The sequence below is a fragment of the Ammospiza nelsoni genome, chromosome 3 (genome assembly GCF_027579445.1).
Source record: "Ammospiza nelsoni isolate bAmmNel1 chromosome 3, bAmmNel1.pri, whole genome shotgun sequence".
NCBI lineage: Eukaryota > Metazoa > Chordata > Aves > Passeriformes > Passerellidae > Ammospiza > Ammospiza nelsoni.
Window position 1 is genome coordinate 34,597,345 of NC_080635.1, and position 27,628 is coordinate 34,624,972.

At 38.8% G+C, this 27,628-nt stretch overlaps 1 protein-coding gene across 2 annotated transcripts; it reads right to left on the reverse strand.

Annotated features, from left to right (window-relative positions):
* Nucleotides 1-53: 53 nt before the first annotated feature.
* Nucleotides 54-27,628, reverse strand: MEMO1 (mediator of cell motility 1). Of its 2 annotated transcripts, XM_059468539.1 has the most exons (9): nucleotides 27,436-27,628; nucleotides 15,337-15,418; nucleotides 13,199-13,267; nucleotides 11,207-11,319; nucleotides 9,804-9,915; nucleotides 8,741-8,883; nucleotides 7,526-7,602; nucleotides 2,067-2,171; nucleotides 54-761 (listed from the first exon to the last, which is right to left on the reverse strand). In XM_059468539.1, exons 1-9 carry the CDS (start codon nucleotides 27,494-27,496, stop codon nucleotides 630-632), a joined length of 894 nt encoding a protein of 297 aa, XP_059324522.1. In that variant the 5' UTR covers nucleotides 27,497-27,628; the 3' UTR covers nucleotides 54-629. The 2 variants fall into 2 exon arrangements, with proteins under 2 accessions (XP_059324522.1, XP_059324523.1); XM_059468540.1 differs by lacking the exons at nucleotides 8,741-8,883; nucleotides 15,337-15,418; nucleotides 27,436-27,628 and having other exon boundaries at nucleotides 13,199-13,265.

A 27,628-nucleotide genomic window follows, 5' to 3' on the forward strand; every position in this document is an offset into this window, starting at 1 on the left:
TAATGATAAGCAGCCACATACAGAACACAAAGCAATAAGTTTAAATCAGACTATTTTGGTTTGTGTAGCCCTTTATTAGCAACTAAAATAGAAGATATCTGTTGTACATCACGGGTAGTAACTGACTATACTGGAGTTTTATTATATTCTAATACAGAATCATTTATAAATGCGTTGTTTTCCTTTTTTTTTTCTTTTATTAAAAAGCTTCCACCCCCTTTTTCCCCCTTTTTCCGTTTACAACTTGCAAAACTATTCTGAAAGCTGAGTATATGTGCACAGGTCTGCAAAGAGTGCAAATTTAGGATATGATAAATGCTTTACATGTTGTATTTTTAAGGACAGTCTACCACCATGCCTTCATAGCCATTATCTTTTCCAAAGAAAAAAACAACTCTCACAAAAAGCTCAGATACCAGTCTTCCTTCCATTGTCCTAAACAAGAAAGCATTTTTAAATGAGTTGAAACTAAGGAAGGACTACACCTACTAGAAAAGAACAGAGTTCTATTAGTTTGAGGTTTCAGTATACCCAAAGACCAGGGGCTGTATCTTTGTAAGGGCTAGGGGGCTAGGCTGGGACCCCGAATACAGAGTGTGTGCAGGTGCCATCCCTGAGCGTTCAGCAGTTCAGTGGACCATAAGTGCTCCAGCTGCATAACTCACGGAGCTATCTTGCCAGTTTCGACACTGGCTCGACTGAGCGTAATTCAAAAATGAAAAGCTCATATTCATTCCGTTCTTCTGGAGCTCGTTGATAGCCTGAGGAGAGAAAAAGAGCTGTTTAAAAAACGGCATCAGTGAAATTACATTTCCTAGGTCTCAAAGGTGCTTGCACCATCTCTCACAAGCTCATTATCTAAGCACTTCCCAGTAGCTAGTGGATGTAGCCTATTCCTGTGCTGTTTCATTCACTGACGCTTCCCCCACTGCACAGTGTACATCCGTGCAGTTCTCTAAAGCAACACTGAACCTTCCATGATACCTCTTTTAGAAACAATGCTTTCAGTTCCATGGGGAATTTATACAGAAACACAGATGCAACAGAAAAAAGTCTAACACTATTAACACTTTCCAGATTCTATTTCTTCCATCAAGGAGAAAGGAGGTACAAAGATAATTTATTAAAGCATGACAATTGGCAAAAGTGAATGAACAGAACTTGGCTGTGATTCACTGCAAAACTAATAATTATCTGAGGATAAGAGTTGGGTATATTTGCAGAGTTGTCATAGTACTGAACTTTGCTACATGCATCACTAGTATTGATAATGCTCATACAAACTTTTATGGACTCCACTTTAAAAGGTTCCTTTCTACATTCTCCATTCAGACTACATTCCCAGTGAATTAAGTTTTCCCTATTAAAAAAAAATAACATGCTTCCTGTTTCATTGAATTACAGTAAAAATACAGTGAGATTCACTCAAGCAATATGACAAATCTGCAGCCCTCCACCAGTGCTGTAAAGCAGCTGCAACCACATTTAGACAACTAAGTTAAGCCAGGTTTATGTTTGCACTGCATCAGCAAAGCAGAATATGGTAAGCAGAAAGGAATCTGAATTCTAACTGCTGTTAATTTGTGAGTTAATGGTGCTCTGCACTAAGCCTCTGTAAGTATATCTCTCACCATATTTTCAAAACTCAAAACCACTGCCAGACATCACAAGGCACCCACAATAGCTAGCTAATAGCAATATAGAGAAAATAAATTCATGTTCATAAGTACTGATTCAAAAAAGTACATACTTCTTCAGGGAGATGGATTTATTTGTTCATTTATTTAGGGCCAAGAGAAAGTGGATGATTGCATTTCATTGAAATTCAAAAGGAATGTGATATCTCATCTCCCTTAGGGAACTGAAAACCCTCAGCCCTTTCAAGAGCTTACATTTGTCTACATGCAAGACACGAAAATCAGAGACCAAATTGAGAACACTTAAAAAAATAAATTAATTCAAGGCTTGACATTTTAGAACTAAGGAATACTGCAGCAGTATTGTGTTTTACAAATGCAAGCATTTTCCCAGAAGTTGCATTCTTCAATAAATCAACAGTTACTTACATTTAATAGCACTCCAATAGGATGTCTTCCACATATTGTATTATGGTATTTCTTCAAGTAATTGCTAAAAGATACAGGATCTAGCTGCTCTATAATGCTCATACCCTGAAAAAGAATTGATAGCAATAATTACATTACACATTCACAAGAAGGTGTTCATACATCATCTATTTGTTACAACAGAGCAGGAGGAAAATCCCTCTACTTTGTACCAAGGATATCAAAGGAATCTCAGCATGTGAGCTCTAGCTTGTAGTCATCTTGTTTCCATTCCTTGCCAAACTAAAAGTGCAGGAGCTCTTCCAGAGTTGTCATTAATCCACAGATCTGTGAAGTTCACATTAAAAAGGCTCTGAAGACTAGTTGATCCCCACCATCCAAGACTGCTTTACTTCCATAAGATTTGGTACAGCTATAACCAGACAAATTTACTAAAAGGGCAAAGCAGGAAGAAGCTGTGCCGCCATCTGTTCTCCCTGGTAACAAAGTTCAGGGCCAAGCACTTATCTGGGACTTCCAGATATCAAAAAACCCTAGACAAAACAAACACTATCCATGTGCAATTCACATGCTTAACAAGTGTGATGCATCCTGGACATAAAAGGCATGCAAGACAGTTGATCTGGGCATGGCTTGGCCCTTTGCTCAGAGTATAAAAACCAGATCCAGAAAATCTATCAAGTCGGTGCACAACAGGAGATGGTGCTTCCACTTCACAGGAGATAGTCACATGTACACATCCTTTCCTCCAAGGAGAGTGACCCATGATCTCATGGAGTCATGCTAAGAATACCAGCACACATGTGGAAAACAAAATCTTACTCATATACAAACATTTGCATTCTTAAAAGCAAAAAGAATCCTACAACTCCAGATACAGTCTACTCTTATCCCATCCCATAAAGCAGATCAAACACCATGAAACTAGTATAGAAACAAGTCTAAATCACTTATTGTCTCAGTTTTATAATGGGTTTGCTCTTTTGCCTGTATTAGACTCCATCCTCATATTTTTCTCCTTTCTCTGAAAATTATTCCCTTCATCAGGGAAATGAGCTCCAGACACTCACTAACTCAATAAAATACATAGTTATGCTGCTCCTGTTGGTGAAACACTAAGTTCTTTCTTAGAGACTAGGAAAAAAAATATACTTTGCATGGGAATAACTGGAGGTTGATACCAGGAAAGGAGACAATTTCTTCTAAGATTCCTGCATTTGTCCCAGCTCTTTCCCCTACTTTTGGGTGATAAAAGGAGAAGCCACAATGCAGGAAGGAGTCAGTCTGAAATCTCCACCTCAAGAGTGAATTTTCCACAACACTCTGCAAGGGCGTTGGCTGATCTGGCACATATCAGCTAATTATTCAGGCTGGATCCCAGCTTACAATGGAGGAGCAGAAGATTCCCAGGAGAGCTGGGAGAATTACAAACAGCAACAATAACCACTACCCTTGTGTACTTTTAAACAGAAACAGACATATGATGAATTCATAAAGAAACACGTTTTGTGGAAAAACAAAACCAAGCTAAGTTGGCCAATTGGTGGTAAGAACTCAGTTTTTCTGGAGTCATGGAGAGTGTGTTTGGAGCCCTGGCCAGTAATTTCAGCTGTTAATCACTCCAGATCTACAGAGCCTAAATAAGTGCCAAAAAAATAATGGTAGCTATTCTCTAACTAACAGTGATTACATAGACACCATTGCATTTCCAAAGTTTCCAAAGAATATCTCTCAACCATCCATTTCCTTGCAGATTGTACATGTCAATACACAGCTAAAGAAAGCAGAACTAAACTTGACTAAATACTCAAGTGAAACTAAAGAGGCAGAAGGCACTTACTTAGATACTGAACAGCTCATGAGAATATATTTTACCTGTCTGTAAAACCCTTTCATGACTTTCTAAAAACATGAAAATGGCTGCTCCATTGAGAGACTCGCTTTACAGCTGTAAATCACTGGAACATACTGGGCAGAGGCATTTGAGCATTTGTCTCAAATGAATGGACATGGATTTATGAGAATGCCAAGTAAGCTTATTTCAATGCACAGTTCAGCACTGCAAAACATTTACAGCTATGCAGCTCATCCCAGAAAATGCTAACAGAGTTCCATACATCAGAGACTGGAGAAAATCTATAGGGAATTGGTACGAACAGATGTCCTATAAGCATTAGGTTGTACTGAACTCTTCAATCTTTTGGATTTAAAAATCATTGTGGCAGAGGAACAAAGACTATCAACCTTGTTTCTCAGTCTAATATGGCGTGGAGGAACAAAGGAAACATTTTTGCCAGGTTGTGTTTTACAAAAAGCAGAGGTATATGAAGATAATAATTTTCAGTATTTGAAACAACTCAGCTAGGCATGGCTTAGAACAGAGGTAAAACACAAAGCCCACATGGTACAAGTGTAAGCACAGTTTCACAGTTTATTACATGGTCATTATGGCATCAGGTAGAAATTGCATACCTCAGTTACCCACATACTGTTAATGGCATCTACAATATCCCAGCACAGTGCACTTAACATGATTACAAAGTTACATTTTCAAACAATATCCCTTAATACAATCAAGTATCTACAAGCCTACAAAAAAACTTTAAAAAATAATAACCCCACACACATATCCCAAAATAGACAAACAAAAACTCAATCCAACAACCAACAGGCTCCTTTTATACTATATGCCAATAATGCTTTGTTTGGCTGGTCAAGTAAAGTCTGTTATCAGTTATTTCAGCTGTTTCTTCACACTTCAATATCTAAACTAATAGCACTCTAATGGAAGTGGAAACAAACTTGGTCTTAGTACTATCCAGCCCAACTATCTTTGCATGTGTGAGTCACTCAGCCTACATGACAAATAACCACCAGGAAAATCACTGCCGAGGCACAGAGAAGAGAACAGGGACTTGGGCATCCAGGCAGAGACTCAATCTTACATTATGCCCAGCCTAAGAAGCCTTCCCAGGCTGGAGCACTGTGGAAGGTCCTGGCTCACTGCAGCACCACTGCAGAAGCCACCAGAATTCAGCAGGTCATTAGAGGTGCCTGAGAAGCCATGGGTGCTGAGCATTTTCCTGGACCAAGTACTGGCTATTCTTGCACAGCACTTGTCAGAGCCTGCATTTTCCCCCATCAGCATTCAGGGCACCACAATCCTCACATTGACTCAACTGAGGCATAAAGTATCCCATACCAAATTTATGCTCCTATAAAACTAGCAATGTAGCACTGAAGATTAAAGTGAGCATTTTCTGTCTAGTCAATCAAAAACAATTACTCTTCAACAATATCTTACAAAATACTTCCCCCACTTATATGTAAAAAGATAGTGTGTTTCAGGTTATGGTATACAAACTATTGCACATCAGCTGCTCAGTTACAGCTCCAAATTTGAGGATTATCCCCTAAGGTACCCTTCTAACCACAAGGCTATTTCCTCCTTTTGCCATTACATCACAAAGTAGGTTGTAGTGACAGTGGTCAGATCAACAATTACCATGGAGAAACTGATGTCTGCCCAGCAATATTTACTACTCTGTATTTGTTTTATGCTGGAGCCTAATGGCTCTAAACGTCAATGTCCAAAGTATTCAGCAGTTTTTATGCACTAGGTGAGAAAATGCACCTATAGGTAAGGTCCAGTCCAATTAAGGAAGAGGCCATCATCCTCTCACAAAGGCATTTCTAAGGAAAATTGATTTCATCTTGCCCCAGAATACCTTCCTGCCTACAATGTGCTCAGCTGACTGCTTTCCTAGTTAGGACCAATAAAATGAAGCCAGTTTTAGCAGAGCTTTGTCTCTATCTTAACTCTGTTTTGTCTGTGTAGAGGCCTACTGCTTACAACAGTACAAGTTTGTTTAGTATGTCAAATCACATGAAAAAATCCAATACTTATCTCTAAGGAAATAAGAAGTAGCCAAGTGAGACATAAAATTGAACAAACTTCCAAAAACTGGAAAAATGTGACAGGGAGATCATTGTGATATTGCTAATAAGACATCTCTGAAAATCACCCAAAACAAAAGCTCCTCCATATAGCATCTGAATATGGAATCATGTGGTCAGATATGGCATGATACAAACAAGCAAAAAATAACCATAGTATGGCTGCTATACAGCAGCATGTTTAGTTTTCCAGTTAAACTTCAGATTGAAAAAGTATTTTCATAGTTATTAAACAGTAGACATGATTTTCCATGTTACAAAAAATGTCACTTCCATTTAGCTGAATAACGACTAAAAGGAAGAGCTGGGGCAGCAATGTATTCCCTAAGAGTAATTAAATGCCAAAGTCCAGTCTTTCTTCAAGCTTTCACCACAGAAATTAACAAGGGGAAGCTAATGTTTGCTAATGCACCATAATCAGCTCTCCTGCAAAAACACTCAAAGCTACTGATGCTGGGATTCTGTAGAAAAACGCTTTTCTTGATAGAGAAGCCTCTCAACTGACCACAAGAATTATTAAAAATGGGATAAACAGAATGAAGGTAAATTATTTACTATTATTATTTCTATTCCAGTGATGAATAGTAGCAAAACAAAGAGGTTAATTTGTATACACAAGGCAAGAAAGTCTACAGATGTCTCCAACAGATAGGATTTATTCCTTCAAGATAAGGAAAAAATTAACATACCATGAATAAGAACAGCTCTCTGTTCTAACAGATTCTACAGAAGTTACATAAATGATGCAAACAGTTGTAAAACAAATTTTATGGTTACGTATTTCCAGAAGAATTACTGTGCCTTAAGTATAGACTTGAAGATTAAGTTGTTGGGGTTTTCTTATATTAAAAAAATCCTTGGCTCCTGTGACTGCAAAGAAAATGCAACATAACTGGCATTGGACCCTTATGGATTTAACATTCCTTTCAGCCTTTGGCCAAACCCCAAATGAAGCCTGGTGTACTGCTTTTCCCCACCACCTACTACAGAGTAAGGGGCAGGGGGAAGGCTACTCCCAAGGAAACAGGGGCTTTCATTTCCCTGACCAGTGCAAAGCCCTACAGCCTTTCCTCTTCCAAATGGACGTTGCTGAAACCTTTGCATAATCACAATGCTGTTCCCATTGCAGGTATCACAGCAATCAAGCTGGAAGTACCACAATTTCCCATGCATAATTCTTATTGCTTTTCAAAAACAGAAGAGGGTATGTAGACAGAAATTACATTACATCAGGGCATTTTAGGTAGGTGAACATGCTTTTTTTTCTTCATTAATTATGCTTACTAATTTATACCCACAATATGATTGTGTGCAGTCAGCAAAATGAAGGATACCAGCTAAAACCAACAGCTAAATTCTTATTTTGGTAAACAAAGGAAAATTATACATTCAATAAAATAGCTAATCTATAATATCTTGTTAGAAAAATTTCTCAAGTGCTCAAAGAAATGGAATGTACAGGAGAAATTTGTTAGTTAGTTCCACCAAATCTGAAAACTTACCATTTTATCTAGGTGCTCAATGGATCTATAAATTTCTCCTTGGGATTCATCATAGTAACTGTAACGGAACCTCTGACCTTGAAACAAAAATCACGTATAAAATAAAAAAGGGAAAAATTGTAGCTAAACCACTCCCTAATACCTACTAAATATTTGAAAGTATAATACTTATAAAGTAGTAATCCTCATTTATTTTATACTTTTTAGCTCCATTGAGGAAATTCTAGGGCAATCATAAAGTAGCAGCCCAGAAGTAAAGTAAAAAAAATACATGATGGGTGGCTATATTCCTAAAGAGAAATCTACTATGCAGAACTGACACTGAAGTATCACTCACTATTGCCTCTTATTGCCTTAGAATCTGATTATATAAATTAAGAAGTAAAGCAACATTCATTTTGCTATCCCTCTTGACAAAGCCAGATATGAAGTCAGGCTACTTCTGCTTGCACAACAATACCCACAGTAAATGAAGATTAAAAGAAAAAAATCATGATAATTCAATGAGCAGTTCTAGATGGGTCATTAGCCACAACAGGACCAGGTCATTCTTACATACACCTTCCACCTACTCCACTTCAAAGATGAGTGAAACATGCACTTAATTAAGCTGAGCAAAGATGACAATGGAAAAAAAGGAAGAAGGTCTGTTGTGTCATGTATCTTTCTGAAGCAGTCCCTTTTCCAGCTACTATTACACTTCAAAGAAAAATAAAATTATAAAGCAGGGCAGAAGTCAAGGCTTCTGGAGTCTTTGTAGCTCTGTCACCAAGATGAACTGGGGTAGCACTGGTGAATTGGAATAAATAATCCATCTGCTATCTTACCCAGCAGTAAAACATACAAAATTTATTTCTGTCAGAGGAATGCGGCCATGCCCAGTGAATTTTTAGCTAATTCGTTTTGAAAGTTGTTTTAATGTGCTTAAAAGAAGAGTAAAAAGAGCAAGCAACTTCAGACAATTATTTCATTGCAACAGTAGAGAGACATATATAAATCACCATTTATTTCCTCCACTACACTGAAAACACATTACCACATCAATATTTTTTACCTATTATTCCAGATTTTAAAGACTTTTTAACTTTATGAAGGCATTTAAGTTGCAAAAATGAATTTACTGGAAGTTCAAATGTTCAATGTTTAATAAAATACATTATTTGAAAACAACTACAAAATATTCAATATACTCTTATAATGAGATATGGAACTTACCCCAATGGCAAAAGTCAGAAGAAACCACAAAGAGATTACTAGGATCAGCTAGGTATTTACTGAAGAGTTTTCCAAATTCCTGCTCTTTTGACTCACTCAGTGCTCCGACCAACACAGGAATAATAGTAAACTCATCCTTATGGCTTATAAGCAAAAGAAAAAAGGTTGTAATTCAAGTAACATCTGAAGATTTCTCAGGGCTTGCTAACTGAAACTGCAGAATGGTTTAAAAGGTTGCTATTATTTGAAGATAGCATTTTGCAAAGGTCATACTAGGATGTTGTTTTAGAACTTCAAAGTACTTCAATTTCAGAAAACATACACCCCCAAAACCAGTACTTCACTCTGCTGCAAAGTAAAAATACCAGACAAACAAAAAGAAAAGACAGTGAAATCAGCAATGAAGTAAGAATTCAATGTTCCCTGTATAGATGCTGCATGTTGGGAATTCTCCAAAGTAAATGAAACTTATATGAAAATGCTCAACACAGTACCCAGGTATATACTGACACTCTAGGTAAAATTCAAAACACAATGGAAATTTAAACCAAACAAAAAGGGATGGGGCACATCTTAGGGAAGAAACCCCAACACAGACTGAAAATTTTTATTTAAAGAAAACATCTGAAACAGTAGCTATAAACATATGCCTGATTTCAAAATTAGTATTAAGGCTCCAAACAAACTTAAAATCCCACAGAAAACTATTTGAACTTCTTTCAGAGATGCCTTGAAAAGTGGGGGGAAAAATCAGCTACTGAAAAAAGTTCATGAAAGCATATCTAATATTAATTCTATTAAATAAACCTGTTTATAAGAGGTGCTATAACTTCATTGTTTAGGTGTTTGTTTTGCTCACAGTTTCAATTACAGCAACTTATCCTAGTCTTTGACCCTCTCCTTACCAAAATTTTTATCAGGGGACAGGGAAGTATGAGCACTATATACACCATAAGGTCTTCTATGCCATAAAATGTATCATTATTTCCTACTGCACTTCACAGCAGCTCCAACATTTAATGCACATAATGTTCATTGTTGCAGAAGTAATTAGCCCCAGTACCTTTCCATGGCTTTAGCAGTGTAAGGCAAATGCATTTCAATACTGTGCTCATCTTCGTCTGTCTGTAGGGACATGCGCTCAAACATTCCAGTCTTCCACAATTCTGCATAAACTGAAATGAATTAAACAGCAGGTTTTAGTACTTTTTTTCGCTTATTTTTGCAAACTATTTCAAGTGCAAAAAGCAAGCTATAGTGTACCTTCATTAGAACATAGCCACTATAAAAAATTACTTGCCTCCAAGGGCTGTCATCAAAAACCACTTGTTTCTAAATAAATTCAGAAATAAAATTATGTTCAAGGCATTAAAATATAAACATAATTGATTCAGTTTACAAAATGTGTTAGTATATTGAAAAAGATTTTGATATGATACAAAATTTAATTCACAAATAAAACATTTGAAAACATACATGCATTTGCCCAGTCACTGAATTTTTATTTTCATAAACTGCCCATTAAATGTTAAAAAAAACTAATCAGATGAGCTATTGCTTGATTTGTTACTATTTAATTGAATTTATTATTGACTGAATCATGAAACGTAGAGACAGCCACAACTGATTAAGTAATTCACATTTTAAAGTTATCTTTTCTACTCTCAAATGTACTTGAGAGTATAGAGAGTCATCTCCACATTCTGAAAATTCTCCACTGGATAATGAATTTGATGGAGGGCTGTGCCTCCTTCTCAACTCCATAAAGGAGCTCTACAGAAAGCAAAACAATTCTTACCTAAGGAAATTCTGCAGGCACTATGTAGAAAGCCTGAATTAGCTTTTTGAATCACAGTTACAATGAAACACAGCACATCTGTGCTAGCCTTTCTGAAAAAAGATACTGTATCACTTAGGTATACCTCAAAATACATAAAACGCAAAATATCAAATTAAACTTCATTGCACTTAGTTCAAAAGACTGGCATTTCATGGACTCACAGTTTTTAAGTTTGCAAGTGAGAAAGTCACATGCAATCCAAATAAAAGCAATTTTTTGTTTCTCTGTTATTCATTTATCAGGAATCAAACTCAAATCAACTAAAGAACCTTTATTTCCAGCCAGAACACTTAACAGGAGAATGGAAAAGATGTTCAGTGAGTTACTATTTGATGTAATACTTTTGTAGTTTTAAAACCCTGAAGCACACACTCAAAATTGAAAAGATAAGCAAAAATTTTGAATTCTTGCCAGAAGGAAGAGAAACTCTACGGTTATGACGTGACCATGTCTGAAACAACCAGGCTCATTCAGAAGTTCATTTTTTGTTGCACTAAAACCAGATTTGCACTTGTATGCCACTTAGAGCAAGGAAGTGCCCAACAAGAAGGAAGTCCCCAGCACTGCAGTACCACAGTCTATCATACCCAAGCCTCAGAGAAGTCCAAGCTCCGTCATGCACTTACTCTTTTGGTCAATTCGAAGGTCATACAGAGGTGTTCTGTAAATGTCCACACTGGAAAGTGCACATCGGGAGAGGGGCACGTGATGGGAAGGCCCAAGAATGAAAATTTTTCGGCTGCAACAATTAACAGAAGGCCACAATTTAGACAACTGTAATTGTACAGCAACTCAGCTCAGAGTAACAAGTTTAAGAGAAGCATACCAAGTAGTACTTTCTCATGGCTACAACAGTTTTACTGTGTTGTCAGGAAGACCCCCACATCAATCCATGGCCCAATCTTGCTTGGTATGTCAGGCATTATCATGAGATCAGTTCAATTATGCTCTACCCTTAAATCTCTTAAGCAGGTTATATATCAGAGGGCACTCATCAGCTAGAAATTTGTCGGACTTCATTCATTTGGAGGCTGAATGATGTGTTACAGCCACTTCGAATGGATTTTTGAACTCTCTCCTTGAATCAACACAACCTTCAGCTACTCACCACCTTCAATAAATAGAGGATCAAATAACAATTATGAGTTTATCATCCACTCGGAGTTTTTCCACTTATTTACTTGATTAGCCTTACTTGAGTTTCACTAAATTAAATTTTAAGTCCTTCTCAAATGCTGGGTTTATGTTCTTACATGTTATGGTTTTTTTGCTGTTGCATCAACAACAAGAGACTTGGACCAGAACATTCATAGCTTTAGCTGATACTGCAACCTTTTACATGTCATCATGACATCATTATTTCATCAGGTCCTCAGTTCCTGGCTCTTGGTTAGATATTAAGCGTCTCCTGCCACAGGTCTTAAAAGAAAAAGGGAAAAAAAATATAGGCAATTCAGCTTTTCATATCCAGGATTATATAGTCTTGTTTCTGGCACTGAATTAAAGGGGTGGGAGATATGTAAAGTTCTGAGGGTTTGGGTTTTTTTAATCCCTTACACAGGGAGTGCTATAACAAGGTACACTAAAACGCAAACTTCCTGCAAAGCTAATAAAAAACAAATATTCAAATATGCAATTTAGCAGTTCAGCTCAAAGATGAATTCTAAATATCCCATGCAGTAAAAAACAAATGATCCAGCAAGTTCAACCAACTCCTTATCAGGGAACAGCTTGTTCCAGAAATTTTACAGGAACTAGTTATCTGTCATACCATGAGCTATTTTCACATCATTTGCAATAGATTAGAAAGAACTAAAACCATTGTCTTTGAAGAGTATTACAGCATGTTATCTTATGAACAACTGGTAAGCCTAGCCAGTTTTTATTTAGGATTGCAAAATGCATACTTTGAGTAAATACTGGAGACATTTTAAATTTTTGTCATTAAAAAAAATGTTACAGTCAGCAGAGCATAAAAAATTATATTCCTTTACCCAAAAATAACTGGATTCAAATTTTCAGAGGCAGACACAGACTACAACAGCATGTTGGTTGGGTATTTTTTTACTTTTTCTTTTTTTAAACTTCTTAGAAACAGAAGTCCATTTTAAATTATTGGCACAATTAACTTTAATAAATACACTGGTCACTTCCTCCACAGCAGAGGAGGATCCTGGCAGTATTCAGCCCATAATCCTGCACTAAAAAACCAATGCAGAATTATGGTGAAATATTTTAATCTACTTAATAAAACAAACAAAACCTCCCAACAAAAACAACAACAACAAAAAACCAAAACAAAATCCAAAAAAACCCAACAAAACCAGCTTGGGCTTTTATAAAGGCAGTGGAAAATCAGTAATAAACTGAAAAGTCTTTAATCCCTCCCTTGTAAATAGTTACCAATTATTTTAACAATATTCCTTTTTTACCCCTTTTGTAACATCCAATTTGAACATTTGTGAAGTTAAAAGAGAAGTGATGCACAGAAGGCTAAGAAGAATACAAAATTAAAATGTGAGTACTTCAAGATGTAAGAATGTAACAAGAACATTCCACTTATCAGAGAATTGCAACCTCAGGGTCTTAGGCTTTGTAAAGAAAGCTGCAACACTCACGTGATATTGGGATCCACTTGTTTGTAAGCATGGGCTGCACAAGATCCACAGTAGGTATATCCTGCATGGCTGCAAACCAAAGTACGCAAAATGATAGGATTTACATATTGCTTAACATCTTAAATATGTTGATATTCAGTGTTAATCTCTCAGGATTTTTTTGTCCCCAGTGAACCAGAAATTTTTAGAGTGATCCAAAACTCCTGAAAGAGCAGGAAAGTGCTGCTGCAGTATTGATCACACAAGACATGTATTTGTTGAAGAACTGGCAATGACCATTTATTGATCAGTAAAAAAAACTATCAGTCAGGAAACCCCCAGATGAAAGCACCTTCCCTTACCTGTAAAGGACACATGCACACTGCACAACTGCCTGTTATCAGAAGCTCATGACAACGCTAACAGTGCAGCCAGTGAACTAGGGAGTTGCAAACTGGCAAACTACTGGAGAAAGCTCTTCTAACCACTCCTAACACTCTCCAGTAACTGAACATAATGACAGTAGAGGGGTCTTGGCAAAGAGAGAACTACATGTCACAGCAGATAAAGAGAGAATAAAAATGCTCTGTCATTGAAGAATAACTTAGCAACAGAATGAACAAGCACATGGAAAGGAGTGGAAGGCAGCATGCTATCTTTTACTGCAGGGAATAAGCTACATGCTTCACCATTTCCTATCAGTCTGGCATGGTCCTTCCTCAACCTCTGCTCTTGTGTGTGGTCCAAAACAATTTATAATTATTTTGACTAGTTGTTTCAAATATTGTCTTCAAATCTGAAAAACTATTCTCTTCAAGCCCATTAAAATGAGTGAAAATTCACATTACACTGCTAAAAGCATTAATTTCATAGAACATTCATTCCTACAATCTCAGGTAAAGGGGCAGAAAATGGCTCCTGGTCACTCAGCAGTATGCCCACAGCACAGCTTTACACAATGACACAATGATGCATGCTGCAAGCCCTGAGATTTACAGGATGCTTGAAGACACAAGTTCCCATTGACAGCACTGAAGGATTTTACACGTATTTATATGTAGGTATGCTCAGATACATTTATATTCATCCACAGACTGATACCTGGAGCAAATTACCTTCAAAATGACCCTGGGATTTCACTTCATCACTTGTCCCACTGATTCTAAAGAGCTCAGAAAGGTACTAACATACATGCTAAGGGGGGAAACACAAGACCAAAACCTCACAAATGGGCAAGCTATGTTATCAGACAATGTCAAAAGAGTCTGCTGAAACGTTCCCTCTGCTACAGGCTTCTTCCAGCTTCCACAAAAATATTAAGTATATCCCATTTCACAGGTGGTAAAAAAAGGGCACAGTTAACATAAAAATGTGGTGAGATCATAGGAAGACCCCCAGCAATTCTGGAAAAAGAACCAAACTACATAATCTGCAGCTGAAAGGTCTCTTGACATTCCTGCAAGAAAGACTAAGGCAGATGTGGGACATTTCTTCTGCACACTCAATACTATTATGCAATACTTCAAACATTAGGACAATGCTATGTTAGCACAGGACAAGCATCATATTTAAGGTGCTTTTTCCAGTGCTTCCTTCCACCTCATAATTATTTGGAATGACCAACATACTTTTGTCATTACACATCTCAGCTATCTTCAAGAAATTGAATTCTCCCTAAATAGTTCAGATGATCCCTATTTTACCTGTGGACAAACAGCTCAAACAAAACCAAACTAAAATTAAAAAAAATAAACCATTTTGGAGAGTTGAATAGTGTTTAATTGCTTTTTGCTTTTAAGCTCTGTTAAATTTTATTTAGGAGGTGTGAGGGATGCACCAGTTTTGCTTATTTTGTTTTGAGGTGGGTTTTTTTTCTGTTATTGGAGGGGTTTTGTTTTTCTCATTTATATAACTCTGACCCATCTTACTGTGTCACAAACAAATATTATGTGTGCAGTCCATCAGCAAAGGCAAGCTAATCATACACCCAAATGTGCACAGATTTCTGTCATTCTATGCTATATCCAAAACACTTATTTAGAAACCATACAGCCCTTCTTTCAGCTAAATACTAGCTTTAAATAGTTTTCAAAATCACCAGAAAAAGAAGGAGCATTTAAACAAGTATTAGATATACTGAACTTCTGTTTCAAACTTACGGTGCAATAATGGCTCTTGCAGGTCTTTTTGTGGACTGTACTTGAGAAAGCCAACCTTCTAGCTGTGCATTCAGCTGGGGTCCTGTGAAGAGACATGGAAATACTGAAGCCATAAAAGAACCTAATACATCTCAAAAATTTACAAATAAAGCTTGAAAGTCCGGCAGATTTAAAAGTTATCTTAAACATTCAAAGGTGGGTTTAAACCTAAAAACAAACAAACAGAAAAAACTATTCCCCCAAAATACCCAATGCAACAACAAAAAGAAACCCCAACCCTGTAATGTTGAAGGTTACCATAGAAAACCTGGTCTGGAAAGTTCATTTACTGCACATTCCAAACACAGACTTATTGTTTCCTGCTCTGTGAGGACTACTGAACACACCACTTCACCATTTGAGAGAATTTCAAAAGAATCGCTGACAGATGATTGTTTCCTCTCATAACTGGATTTGCAGAATTCAGAAGTAAAAAGTTATGATCTTGATCAAGAGAGCCCAATATGAGAAGATGACAGAATACAAAGGCCTCACACTTGCATGATGGCAAATGACTATGGTAATAAATCCTTTATTAAACAAGTACATGAGCATAATACAAAACATTGTAACCTTGAAAATGTGCAAATGCACAGGAAAAAGCTAAAAATTAGAAGACATTATGCTTATCCTAACACCTTAACAACTTCTGGTCATTCAACATATATTACAAGTACATAATCACTTAGTTGACATTAACTTTGATAATTGGCCAATCCAGAATTTAATTTTTTTAAACTAAGTTCTGTACCTCAACAAGTAGCAAATATTCTTAATTCAATCACCTGACACATGAAAAAAAAAGCCTTCTAGAAATGCAACATTAAAAAAACCAAACCAAACCAACCACATTTTGATTATTTCCCATCACAAGAAAGCTTTCTAATGTTAAGCTATCCTTCAGGAAGCAAGTCTGGCAAATAAAGTACAACATTCTTTCTTATTAAAGAACACTAAAACTTTTAAGAAAAATTCATTCAGCTGCTATTGTTACAAGTAACATAGGATTAACAGAGAAAATAGATGCACTTTTTTCAGCTGATACTATGCTTTTGACAGAACTCTATGCCAGCAGAGTTTATCTGTAAAGTATGGTGCAGCAAGCTGCTTTTCTTCTTCCATGCACGTTGTAGATCTTTGTATCTTCCCCATGCAGGTGTTGAACTGCCAACTGCCAGTGGAAGTCAAAACCAAATTAAACTACCTGAAGCCATTCCACAGATACATTCCAAACAGCCCTGACAAGGGCTGACAGCTCTCCAAAGGGCTGACAAGAACCACAGAGAACGAGAGAAAAGGTGTCAACTTTTGCAGAATCCAATCAGTCCCTGACCAGGGATAGTCAAAAAACTTTCCCTAGAAAATGCAGACGTGAAGGGTGGAGGTGTTGAAGGCATTAGTTTTTATACAGAACTTAAATCCATGTCTCCTTGAAAAAGGACAACTTCTTAGTTGTGAAGAGCCCTACCTTCTTACATGAAGGAAGAGAACAAGTGCAGCACCATTTTCCTAAATTTTCTATTACACCTTGAAAGCCTTAGTTACTGTCTGGAACTCTAACAAGGTGAAAGAGTGACAGAGTAGCTGCTGTCACTCACATAATGCAGTGATTTTGTGAAATGATGAAATTGTTATAAAAATTTCACCACATACCAATTTTGTTCTGCTGCTTGTGTTGTTTGGAGAAATTACAAGCAGCTGACGTGCAATAGAGATAAGCATAATGACATGTTAGAAAATGGAGGCTATTGGGGAAGTTAAGTACAAATATTAGAAGGAGGGTGAAAATAGAGGGTCTCTATTTTCACCCTCCTTCTAAGATAATAAGAGACTAACAAAACAGTACACTTTTACAGTACTACCACTTTTATTTGTTACATACTTCAGTGAAGAAACAAATCACCTAAAAAATGTTTTTACTTCCTAATTCTCCCAAAAAATGTAGAAAGATAAAATACTTTTTGAATGAAGCTCTTTAGGAGGACACTTTTTTTCCCAACACTGACTACCCAGACTTAAATATTACTTTGCCCCACCTGACCTGTTCTCCTCAAAGAAGAGGATCCATCGGCAACAAAACTGCAAAAGTGACAGAATTTAAGCCAAGGGGAACTCTTCCCCTGCAAGACACTGTGCTCAGCCCTCCTCCATCCCTTCTTTAGCAAGAGTTTGTTTTTTTTTAAGGATGTGGTGAAGGCAATTTGCCCTCAGTTGAGATAAATCAGGTAACCTGCTGGACAGTTTAAAGACAAAGGTCAGAACACCTGGTAATATCTTAAAATTTCATGATTGGTCGAATCTGACTAAAATTTCGAATCTTACAGTGTGGAAGTGGAGTAAGATGCCCAGGTTTGCTTAGTCTGCTACTACAGACACACACTCTAACAAAATAACATTTTCTTCCAAGAGGCAGTAAAATAACAGATCTGTAAGACCCAAGGGATGAAACTTTGTAAGTGTTTACTTAAGGACCAAGTAACACATCTGCTTTCAGATTTTTCCCTCTAATGCCAAGTATAAGGTGCCTGTTTAAATAATTAATTTTGACCTAATGTAAACTTTCATTTCAACTTATACTTATCTGCACTACTTTAATAAAATATGCAATCAAATTTCTCTCTCCAGAGGACTAACAGACAGAGAATGTAGAGTACAACATATCCATGACCTTTTAGCTAAAGAAAAGAAAGAAAAAAGGGGGGAAAAAAATCAAACAGCACTCGGGTGAACTCAGAAAGGTATGGCCTACCTGCAGCTTTTTATGCTTACAAATACTTTAAGGGGCATACCCTAGAACTGTAATTTTCTTGTTACCAAATTAGCACCAACTTTTTCTTGAACTGTTCAGAGAAGTTTTTCTCCCAATTTTTCAAACATGAGGATGCTTAAAGCTAAAGTCAAAATACTTGAATTTGTTTTACAAAATATAAATAAACCCACACTATCACAGTAGCTGTGCTCTGCCATATGGAATTATATTATAGTACATGAGTAACTTCCTCATAAAGAAGTTTTGTTCGTATTTAAATGAAGCTTAACTGGAAAAACAGTCATCAAGACAATCCAGTGAATGTGTAGCTGACCAGCACGGGCAGTGAACAGCACTGCCACCCATGTATCCCCTTGCTGTTGTGGTTGGAAGTAAAATAGGTCCTGGCTCCTTGAACCTCAGGTGGAAAGCTCATCTTGAGAAAGCTGGCAGGATGAGAGCAACAGGGATTTTAAGGCTAACCCAGACAGAAGGGCAGAAAACCTTAGGGATGCAATTTCTGGATGCAACAATCAGTATACTTTAGCATTAGTAGTGTAAGATCAGACCTTTCATTGATCAAAAGGTTAAGCAGCAAAATATGAGCTTCACTGAAGTATGTAACATTAGGATCTGCATTTCAATCCTGTGAATTCAGGTATAAACATAGGTGTGTAACTAAAGATTTCTGACATTATCCATGGATATTTCACATCCTGTTTTGTTTTGAAAACCAGTAGAAGTTATGCCAAGGTTCAAAATAATTGCAAGCACAGACCAAGTCTCCACTAGGCAAATCTAGGGAAACAGGGCAGCATTTATTCAATTATCTTGCCTAAAAGGACAGCTTATTTTAACAATACACATTATCCCATCACAAAGCTCTAGAGTAAGTAAGAAAGAATCCTTCCACATTGCTCGCATGCCATTGTCACCCAGGGAATAATAACACAAAGACATCTGGTAGTGACTCAGATAAGTTCATCACCCCAATTTACAGCTGTGATGATCCAGACTCTATAGGTTAAGCCAAACCAGCACATTCTTTCCACAGCCAACCTCACCTTGTCGGTGAGGCTGAAGTGCTTATATGCCAAGTGTCAACACAATGTTATTGCATTTTGCTCCTTTTCCGGCAGCCAACATTACACACACAAAACATACTTCTTCAGACTGGCAGGGAAGACTCAGAGTTTGCTCTGAATCCTCAGTCTCAGTGAACACTTTTTTTCACTGAAGAGCATAAACCTCAATCAAAATTTAGAGCAGTGCCAGGGAAAACTGCTCAGGTCCCCCTTGGCTGCGGTGTACAGCACTCGCAGCAAGGCAAGTAATGCTGGAGCACAGTGACAGTAACACTGCAGTCCCCAGCAATGACAGCTTTCACATGTCCAACAATGTCTCCTACCTATAGGAGCCACCACCCTCCTTTGAGTCTTTCACTTTTTAACTACCTTTTCCCATTGATGAGAAAAGTCTACACCTTAAAAATGCTTCTAATAAATATTACAACATGTGTAGTAAGAAGTGAGTAAGCTTTTACTCTTGTAGAGTGTTAGAAAAATCAAAGTAATAGTGAAACCCTGGGGGCTGGCAGACAATTATGTTAGTAACTGGAACTAAGGGAATTCCTTTCTTCACAATTCTGAAGGTGAATCTGAAACACCAAATAAATTGTTAGGCAAACTGAAACCTGAAATGTGACAGAGGACTAACAGTTAAAATTGCAAAAAGTGTAAAGATTTTTCAAAAAACACAGACTGCACTTGGGAAAAAAAAAAAAAAAAAAAAAAAAACAACAAACCTGTTTCTCAATGCAACAAAAGGCATATCCTCGAATAAAGAATAAGTTTTAGCTATGCAAAGACTAGGATTTGTCAGGAATAGAAGGTGATCTCCAACAACTCATGTTAATGGGCACATTCTCCACTGCTAGCATATACTCTCATCCAATGTTGATAAAATGGCGAAATCAGACTATAGGCAACGCAGAAATTTACTAATGCAAACAAGAACCTGGGGGAAAATTAAGACACAATTAGAGATTACACCAATGCCACATTAATTCCTATTTATATACATTGTAAGATGGAACTAAAACTGCAAGTAGTGCTTGAACGGGGGAAAATAAAACTGAAGCCACAACAGAAACACTGAAACAGATATCAAAATCTGCTTTGGTGGCAGTTCTTACTTGTATGCCCCAGTTCTCCAGTACTCAACTAGTTACTGATTTTCCTTTACTGAAAGTTGGCAGAAATTAAAAAAAAAAAAAATCAAACTATAACGCCACTCATTAAGAACATCAACCAACATGTACCTACCTAGCCTCCTTAAAAAAACCTCAGTACCCAGGTCATTCAGAGATCCAAACAAATGACATTCTGTTCCAAACCTCTTTAAATTATTTTAGCTCTAACACACACTAAATGTAAATGAGATCTGTGAAAGTGTGCACTAAGTGATACTTGCAGGCCTATTTTAATGATACCAGAACTACACCAAATATAAAACTCTTTTTCAATTCCAACTGTACAGTGAAAGTTGAATCTACATTCTTTCTTTTGAAGTATGTTGATTTTGACAGTATTTAAGTGATTCAGCTAGAAATAATAGCCTAGAAATTGTATTTCAAATTATTCCAGTACGCTTTTTCAGTATACAATGCTAAATAATACAGTCTGCATATTAATGCTGGGTTCCATGTTTAATTCATAAAAGAGTCAGTAATGACACATCCAGTTTCCCCCTAAAAAGCCTAAAAAAAGATAAACTACCAAAGGGAGAGAGATATTACATTTGGTATTTAACATTGCAAAGCAAACACTTAATGAATTCGTAAGACACTATGATTAGTTGTTCACAGATTGCAAGGTAAGAACTTAAGTTAACAGCTGTATTTGTAATCCTTCAGCTAATGTCACAACATTAAGATTTCATGATCGGTACATTAATTATCCTGCTACTGCAGAAAGCTCCCTTCACTACAAGAGATCATAGAATTATTCAAGCTGGAAAAGACCTTTGAGATCATAGAGTTCAACCATAAGTCTAACACTGTCAAGCTCACCACTAAACCACATCTCATTTCAGTGACCCCCACATGCTTTTTCCATGTTTTCCTGGATCCATTTGTCTATGACCATCTACAAACAACATGATGATTCACTACTTCTACATTACATTTATGAACAAACTGTGATGAGTTATTCCAATTTTGAGGAGTATGCCAGGGTTCTTGGCATGCCACAGTAAACCACTTTTATGGACTCTTCTACGGCATAGAGAACATCTTTCTCAACCCCTCGTCAGCATTCCTAGTCTGAACCACACAGAGTCACATGTGATTCCCTTCTGACCACTTCAGCGGCTGCAGAGACCCATATCCAGCACAGTACAGAGAAGAGATTCTGCCCTAAGTTAAGGTGGATGCAGCCTCTCAGGGTCAGTGAACCCAGCAGCAGAAATTGCCCTCACAGACTGTGGGCAGCAGGCCTGGGGAATGGATTACACACACTCAGCAACGCCACAGCAATGCAGGAACAGCTGTAACTGATGTACACACTTTCTCTAATGCTGATGAGAAGTTCCAGCTCGTGCCAACAAGCATACAAATGCTGGATTACAGCACTGTTTGTTAAAATGAAGAGTCATCCTCCCATCACTCCTCAGGGCCCCCAAGCCCCAGAAGGCACAAATGAGAACAGTTTTGCTATCTCAGAATCACACTGCTATTGCACCTTGAAGTTGCCTACCTCACAGAGTAAGTGGGTTTTGACACCAGAAAAAACAGTATTTAGTAAAAAGGCAGTAAAAAAGCCTTAATTCTGATCTTACTGGGGATTACAAAGGAATAGAAGGGGTTGCAAATGTGAGAAAATAGTAGCCAACTTTGAGGGAAATGCAACCTCTGAACTGATCATTCATGGCACACAATTGCCTTTTCATTTATTTTCTGGTCTGCTGAAGTTCTTCAAAGCATTATACTTTCCTGCTGATCTAGACACCATCATGCAGACTTCTGTCCAAAAGACGAGGTTGAAACATTGCTGGCAGTACAACAGCCAGTTATTAGAGAGTTCTGGCATTTCTTGTCCAAACAAGTTAGAAGCTTAATCCTTACAGACAGTAGCAACAAGATGTCAGTGCCTACCTCCTTCGGGGTTCTTTTGCTGACAAGCTAGGGCAGCAGAAACACAAGTGCACCATTAAGCTTAAAGTCTCCTCAAATATTTACTGGCCATTTACTTGGCTCATCATTTAAAAAAAAAAAAAAAAAAAAGAGCATTCAAGACAATGAGTGCAATGGTGTTTCAAGTCGATGCAGCAATTACTCTGCCAACTCGCATTTGCATTAATAAGCTTATGGAAATTAAGGTTCTCCTAGTTCAAACAAGTTGGCACAGGCTAACAGCACACCTCTGGCCATTATGGTTTGGTCAGGAAAAGCAGAGAAATAAACCCTAACTAATACAACAACAAACTTGTTTTGCAGGGCAAGTTTCACATCATGGAGTATTGTTATTCTCGTACACTCTCAATTTGATTTTTACTCCTGTGACCTGGAAGAGCCTACTAAAACCCTTCATGTTTTACCTGTATCACCATGCCACTGACTGGGGAAAAGCTGAAACAAGAACTCTTATCGCACACATTAATAAGGAGTAGCACAGTATTCAGTCAGCACTTCCAGGGGCCAGACAAGGGAGGCCAGCTGTGAGCCCATAAGCCATGTTCAGCACCATAATGTGATATCCCACTTGTCATGACAAGCAGCAGAGGAAAAAAGGACACACATAGTTAATGTTTATTTCCATTTCAGAAGCGTAGGGATTGATTTCCCACAGCAATAACTGCCCAGCACCATGCTCAGGATAGCATGTCATTTCCATTGCATTTCATCTGCTCTTTTGTATCTAGGAATGTGTCTGGCAGCATTCAAAGCCACTGAAAATTATGCCATTTTTGTTTCAAGTTGTCCTTAATCTTCCTCTTCCACCTGCTGGTTAAAAATCAATTTCTCAAGACGTCTGGATACTAGGTGGTTGAATTAACACAGCAGGACTGGGACTTCCTTCCAAAAATAAATGTGAGTGTACTATTTTTCACCACATAAGAGTGATATTTTCTTTTTTTTTAACAATCTACATGACAGCAGTGCTGTGTGTTGCCTTTATTTACATTGTATGCTTTTATCTAAATTCTGCAAATGTTTTCAGTGGCCAGTACACACCAAGCTGCTATTCCACAAAAGCAATGGCATGTCATATAACATTAACTTTATTTAATAGCAGACATGCAGATCAAGCTCTGCAAGTAAAGAACAAGGTTGTTAGACCAGTGACCTACTATCAGCAATGGGCACAGCACAGTTTCAGTCTGGAAGCTCAGTTGTAAAGCTTTCCATGCTCAGTGGTGCTGCTAAGGAGGAGGAGGAACAACTGACCAGACTTCACTGTTCTGTCTGCTGCCAATCAAATGCTCCAGAGGTATACACCTCAAGTTCATTAAGGTCCTGCATTGACTGATGTGGAATGAACCTTATCTTTCCTCTAGAATTCTTGGTGTGGGGAAAGAGATGACAAACATTTTGGTTTGAACTGTCATACTGAACTCACGGACTGAAACTCCTTAAAGACCTTAATTTTTAGATTTTTTTTGTTGTCACAACAGCACACAATGAAGAACACATGGGAAGAAAAATGCTACATCATGGTGAAGTTGATCTTCCACTTCTTGCCCCCTTCTCAGCTTTACTGAGTAGGAAGCAGTGAGCTTTCTCCCTGGGACCTAACTTTCTCTCTAATACAAAGTTGTTTACTAAGATGAAACATTCTAACATGTGAACATATCTGAATGTGCATAATTGCCCAGCCAGTCCCACCTGCTCTACAGCATTCATTAGCATCATACAAGTAGGTGGTGTATTCATACTAGAATGGAGGGCATGTTTATATTTTCCAAGGCAGAACCTAAGCAGTGCACATCCCATGGCTGGAGAAAATGATGGAGCAATGGTCTATTTTCAGCTGAAACAATTGCTGCCCCATGGAAATGAGCAGCTCTAAAGACAAGAAGTGGCATTTCTTCCAAACCCTCTTACACACGTTGCATTGACTGACCATCCACGAAGAGTAGCAGCTTCCTCTTGGTTGTGGCTTCACTTGTGATATTGCTGCCATTCCTGGAGTGCAGGAGACAGCTAAGCCAGTTTAAGAATATCCTCTGACCTCCCCCCGCTCACCCAAAAACAAAAAAAAAAAAAAAAAAAAAAAAAAAAAAAAAAAAAAAAAAGACTGCATTCTGTATCCATTCTTTGTCTTCCCCCTCAGCTGGCTTTGGTCCTTCTTTCCCAGAGCTGACTTCTACAGCCAGATTTCAGAGATTTTTTATTTTTAATATCAATGGGTGCTTCACTTTTGCAGTAAACCCCCTCCCAAGCACAGGATGCCATGCATCATCCTGGATGGTGTGTTGACATTTTACCCCTAGGTACCAGGCACCTCAGGATAAACTACCACTTAAAAACCTTATCCTCACTCAACCCTTTTAAAAATGCTTTCAGAAAAGATTTTGAACATATCTGTAAAAAAATCACATTTCTCATTACCCTTTCAGATGGATCATCTTAACTACAGAGCAGGATGAGGGGCAGGGCACCCACTCACCCTGTGTAGTCAAACTCAGCTCTGTGGAAGGAGAGCAGTTTGGAGGAAAGGGGAAGCTCAAACACTAACCAGTTTATACAAAACACAACAAATCGTTTCTGGGCCGAGACAGGAGCACCAAGAACAGAGGAGGGAGGAGGACTTGAAAAGACAATCCCCAGAGAACCATGGGAACACGCTGAAGAACTATCACAATTCAAACTAATCCCTGCCTCAGCTCCAGCCTTGAAGGTATGCAGGCTGAAAACACATGGTAAAATCCACTTTCTTCAAGCAGTACAATTGAGGAGACCACGTTACAAGTTTGAGGTAGCAGCTGACATGTGAGTCTGGCCTGAAATACAGGAAGATTTTAAGTTAAATCTACAATGAACGCACAGCCTCTTGGTCCCCATTTGTTTTCTCTCGAGTTTTGATGGACCTTCCTAAATGGCACACAAAATTATTTATTTATTATTTATTGCTTTCGAGCAATAAATAATAGGTAGTCCTTGTCTTGCTGAACAGGCACAATTCCTGCTCTCACATACCCAGTGCAAACAGCAGAAAAGAGTTCTATAGCAAGACACAAAATACTCCTTGCTCATTTAAGGAAAAACATTTCCAAAATCCCCAGATTATGCAACATCAACCACTTACCCCCACCATACACACTGTAACAATTTAAGTTGTCACAAGCACAGCTGTCATAATTCATTATTACAACATGATTCAGTTTGGGTTTTTTTTTTTCATGCAGTGTGTCTGGGCAACCATCCCACATCTCCTCATAAGCAACTGCCAGAGGGCTGCCCAAAAGCAAGGGGAGTAACATGCTTTTGGATGTCCGACTACAAACAACTAGTACTGGCCAAACTAGTCACACGCACAGCGTAGCCTAACTAAATTATGCACTGCATTTTCACTGAGAAGAAAACAGTCAAACACAGAATCCATGCCTCTTAATTTATTTTTAAAAAATTAAAATTCTTATTTCCTGGTATCCAGTAATAACTTGACAGGAAGTCCAATGCCAAGCAAACGACAAAATTTGTGTGTAAGGTTATGTAGCCATTCCATATCACACATCAGTTTTCTGCCTTACTCATAAATGAAAATATAAATTGCAGGAGCAATTTGATTACCACAAAGCTCTGATGTTTTGATGTCTTTGGTTAAATCTATATTTATGACACGATTTTGTATATTTTCTGTAAATGGAGTACTATCTGTCTTTCTAGATCATCAGAAATAAACGTAGTTGCAAGCTGCACAAAGATTTGAGGCCAGTTTTGTCATGGACACAAGAATTATGTTTAGAATATTAAGCTCACAAGGAAAACAATCATCCTCTATTGTTGTCTCGAAAATGCCTACCCAACCATTTGAAGCCCAGCTACTTATCACACAATCCACCTCTTCCTGTGTTTCCCTCTTCTCTGTATTTCTTTCTTCCCTTTCATTTTTTTTGCCTCATACTTTGTTCATCAATTTATGGAGGAGAAGGGAAACCACATCTATTTTAGCCAAGAGAAGTGTATGACTTGTCACATCCAATTCTTCTTAGACGTTAATTTAGGATCCTGAATGCAATATTTCATTGTTTGGTTTGGTTTATTTTCAATTGTACCCCCCCATCCCTCTGAACTGCTCATCTCGACAGCCTCTTGTTCATCTAAGCTCGTTCACCTGCAGTTCTGTAATCATCTTTACTCCCGGGGCCAGTAAAAGAACATCCCTTACAAATCTTATTAACAGCTCTGAAGAGACAAACGTGCATCCTTTTCACAAAAGCGGTTCTGCCCCCAAACCGAACAAAACTTATCTCCAAACACATGTGCTATCAAGCCATTATTACGTGTTTCTGCCCTTTTTTTTGGCGCGGGCGAGGGGAGCAGCAGCTCGCCCTCCAATGCACCACGTTTTTCTTCTATTCTTCTTCTGCAAGTGCCACATGTTTAAATGGACAGAGCCACTCCGCGCTATTGCTTAGTAACTTTTTACTTCTTCTAAAGAAAGCGCTAGGGAAGGAAAAATAGAAGGTTTCCTTGGACTGCAAAAAGGGAAATAGATCTCCCTATTTTCATACCTCGACAAGAAGTAAAATAAAACACCCTATTTTCACACCTTCCCCCCTGCCTTCTAACCCCAGACGGGCGGTATTTTCTCATGGAATTAACAAAACAAAACCAATAAACCCCAGGAGCAGCTGGGAACACTGAAATCCGCCCGTGTGCTGTGACGGAGAGCAGCACTCGGTGCGAAGCACAGCCCCGGGCAGGCTCCAGCCGCGCTGCCGTGACACCGGCGGAGCAGCGGCGAGGCGCGGCTGCCGGGCAGGGCGGGCACACGAGGCGCAGCCGGGGCCCCGATCCATCCCCAGCGACGGCCAAACGCCGGGCTCCGCCGAGCGGCGCCGCTGCAGGCACCGGGGCGGCAGAAGAGGGGCACGGCGGCGGGCAGGTGCGTTCGGGGCTCGGCGGCACAGCCGTGCCCAGCCCAGCCCGCTCCCCGCCGCCGCCGGGCCCGGCACCCCAACCCCCGCTCGCCATGTGCCGGCGGGGGCGGAGCCGGCGGCCCCTCCCCGCGCCCGGTACCGGCCCCGGCGGCCCCAAAGTGCTGATTCAGCCCCCGCCGCCCGCTCCCCGCTCCCGGCGGCGGTACCTGAGGCCGTGTACCAGCTGCCGGCGTGGCTGGCCTCCCGGCAGAGCACCCGGTTGGACATCTTGGAGCCGGAGCCGCCTATGGTGTTCGGGGGGGGCGCTGGGGGACGGGCCCGCCCGCGGCGGCGGCGGCGGCGGCGGCGGCGCTGCTCCCCCTCCTCCTCCCCCGGCACGGCCCGGGCCCCGCGGGCGGA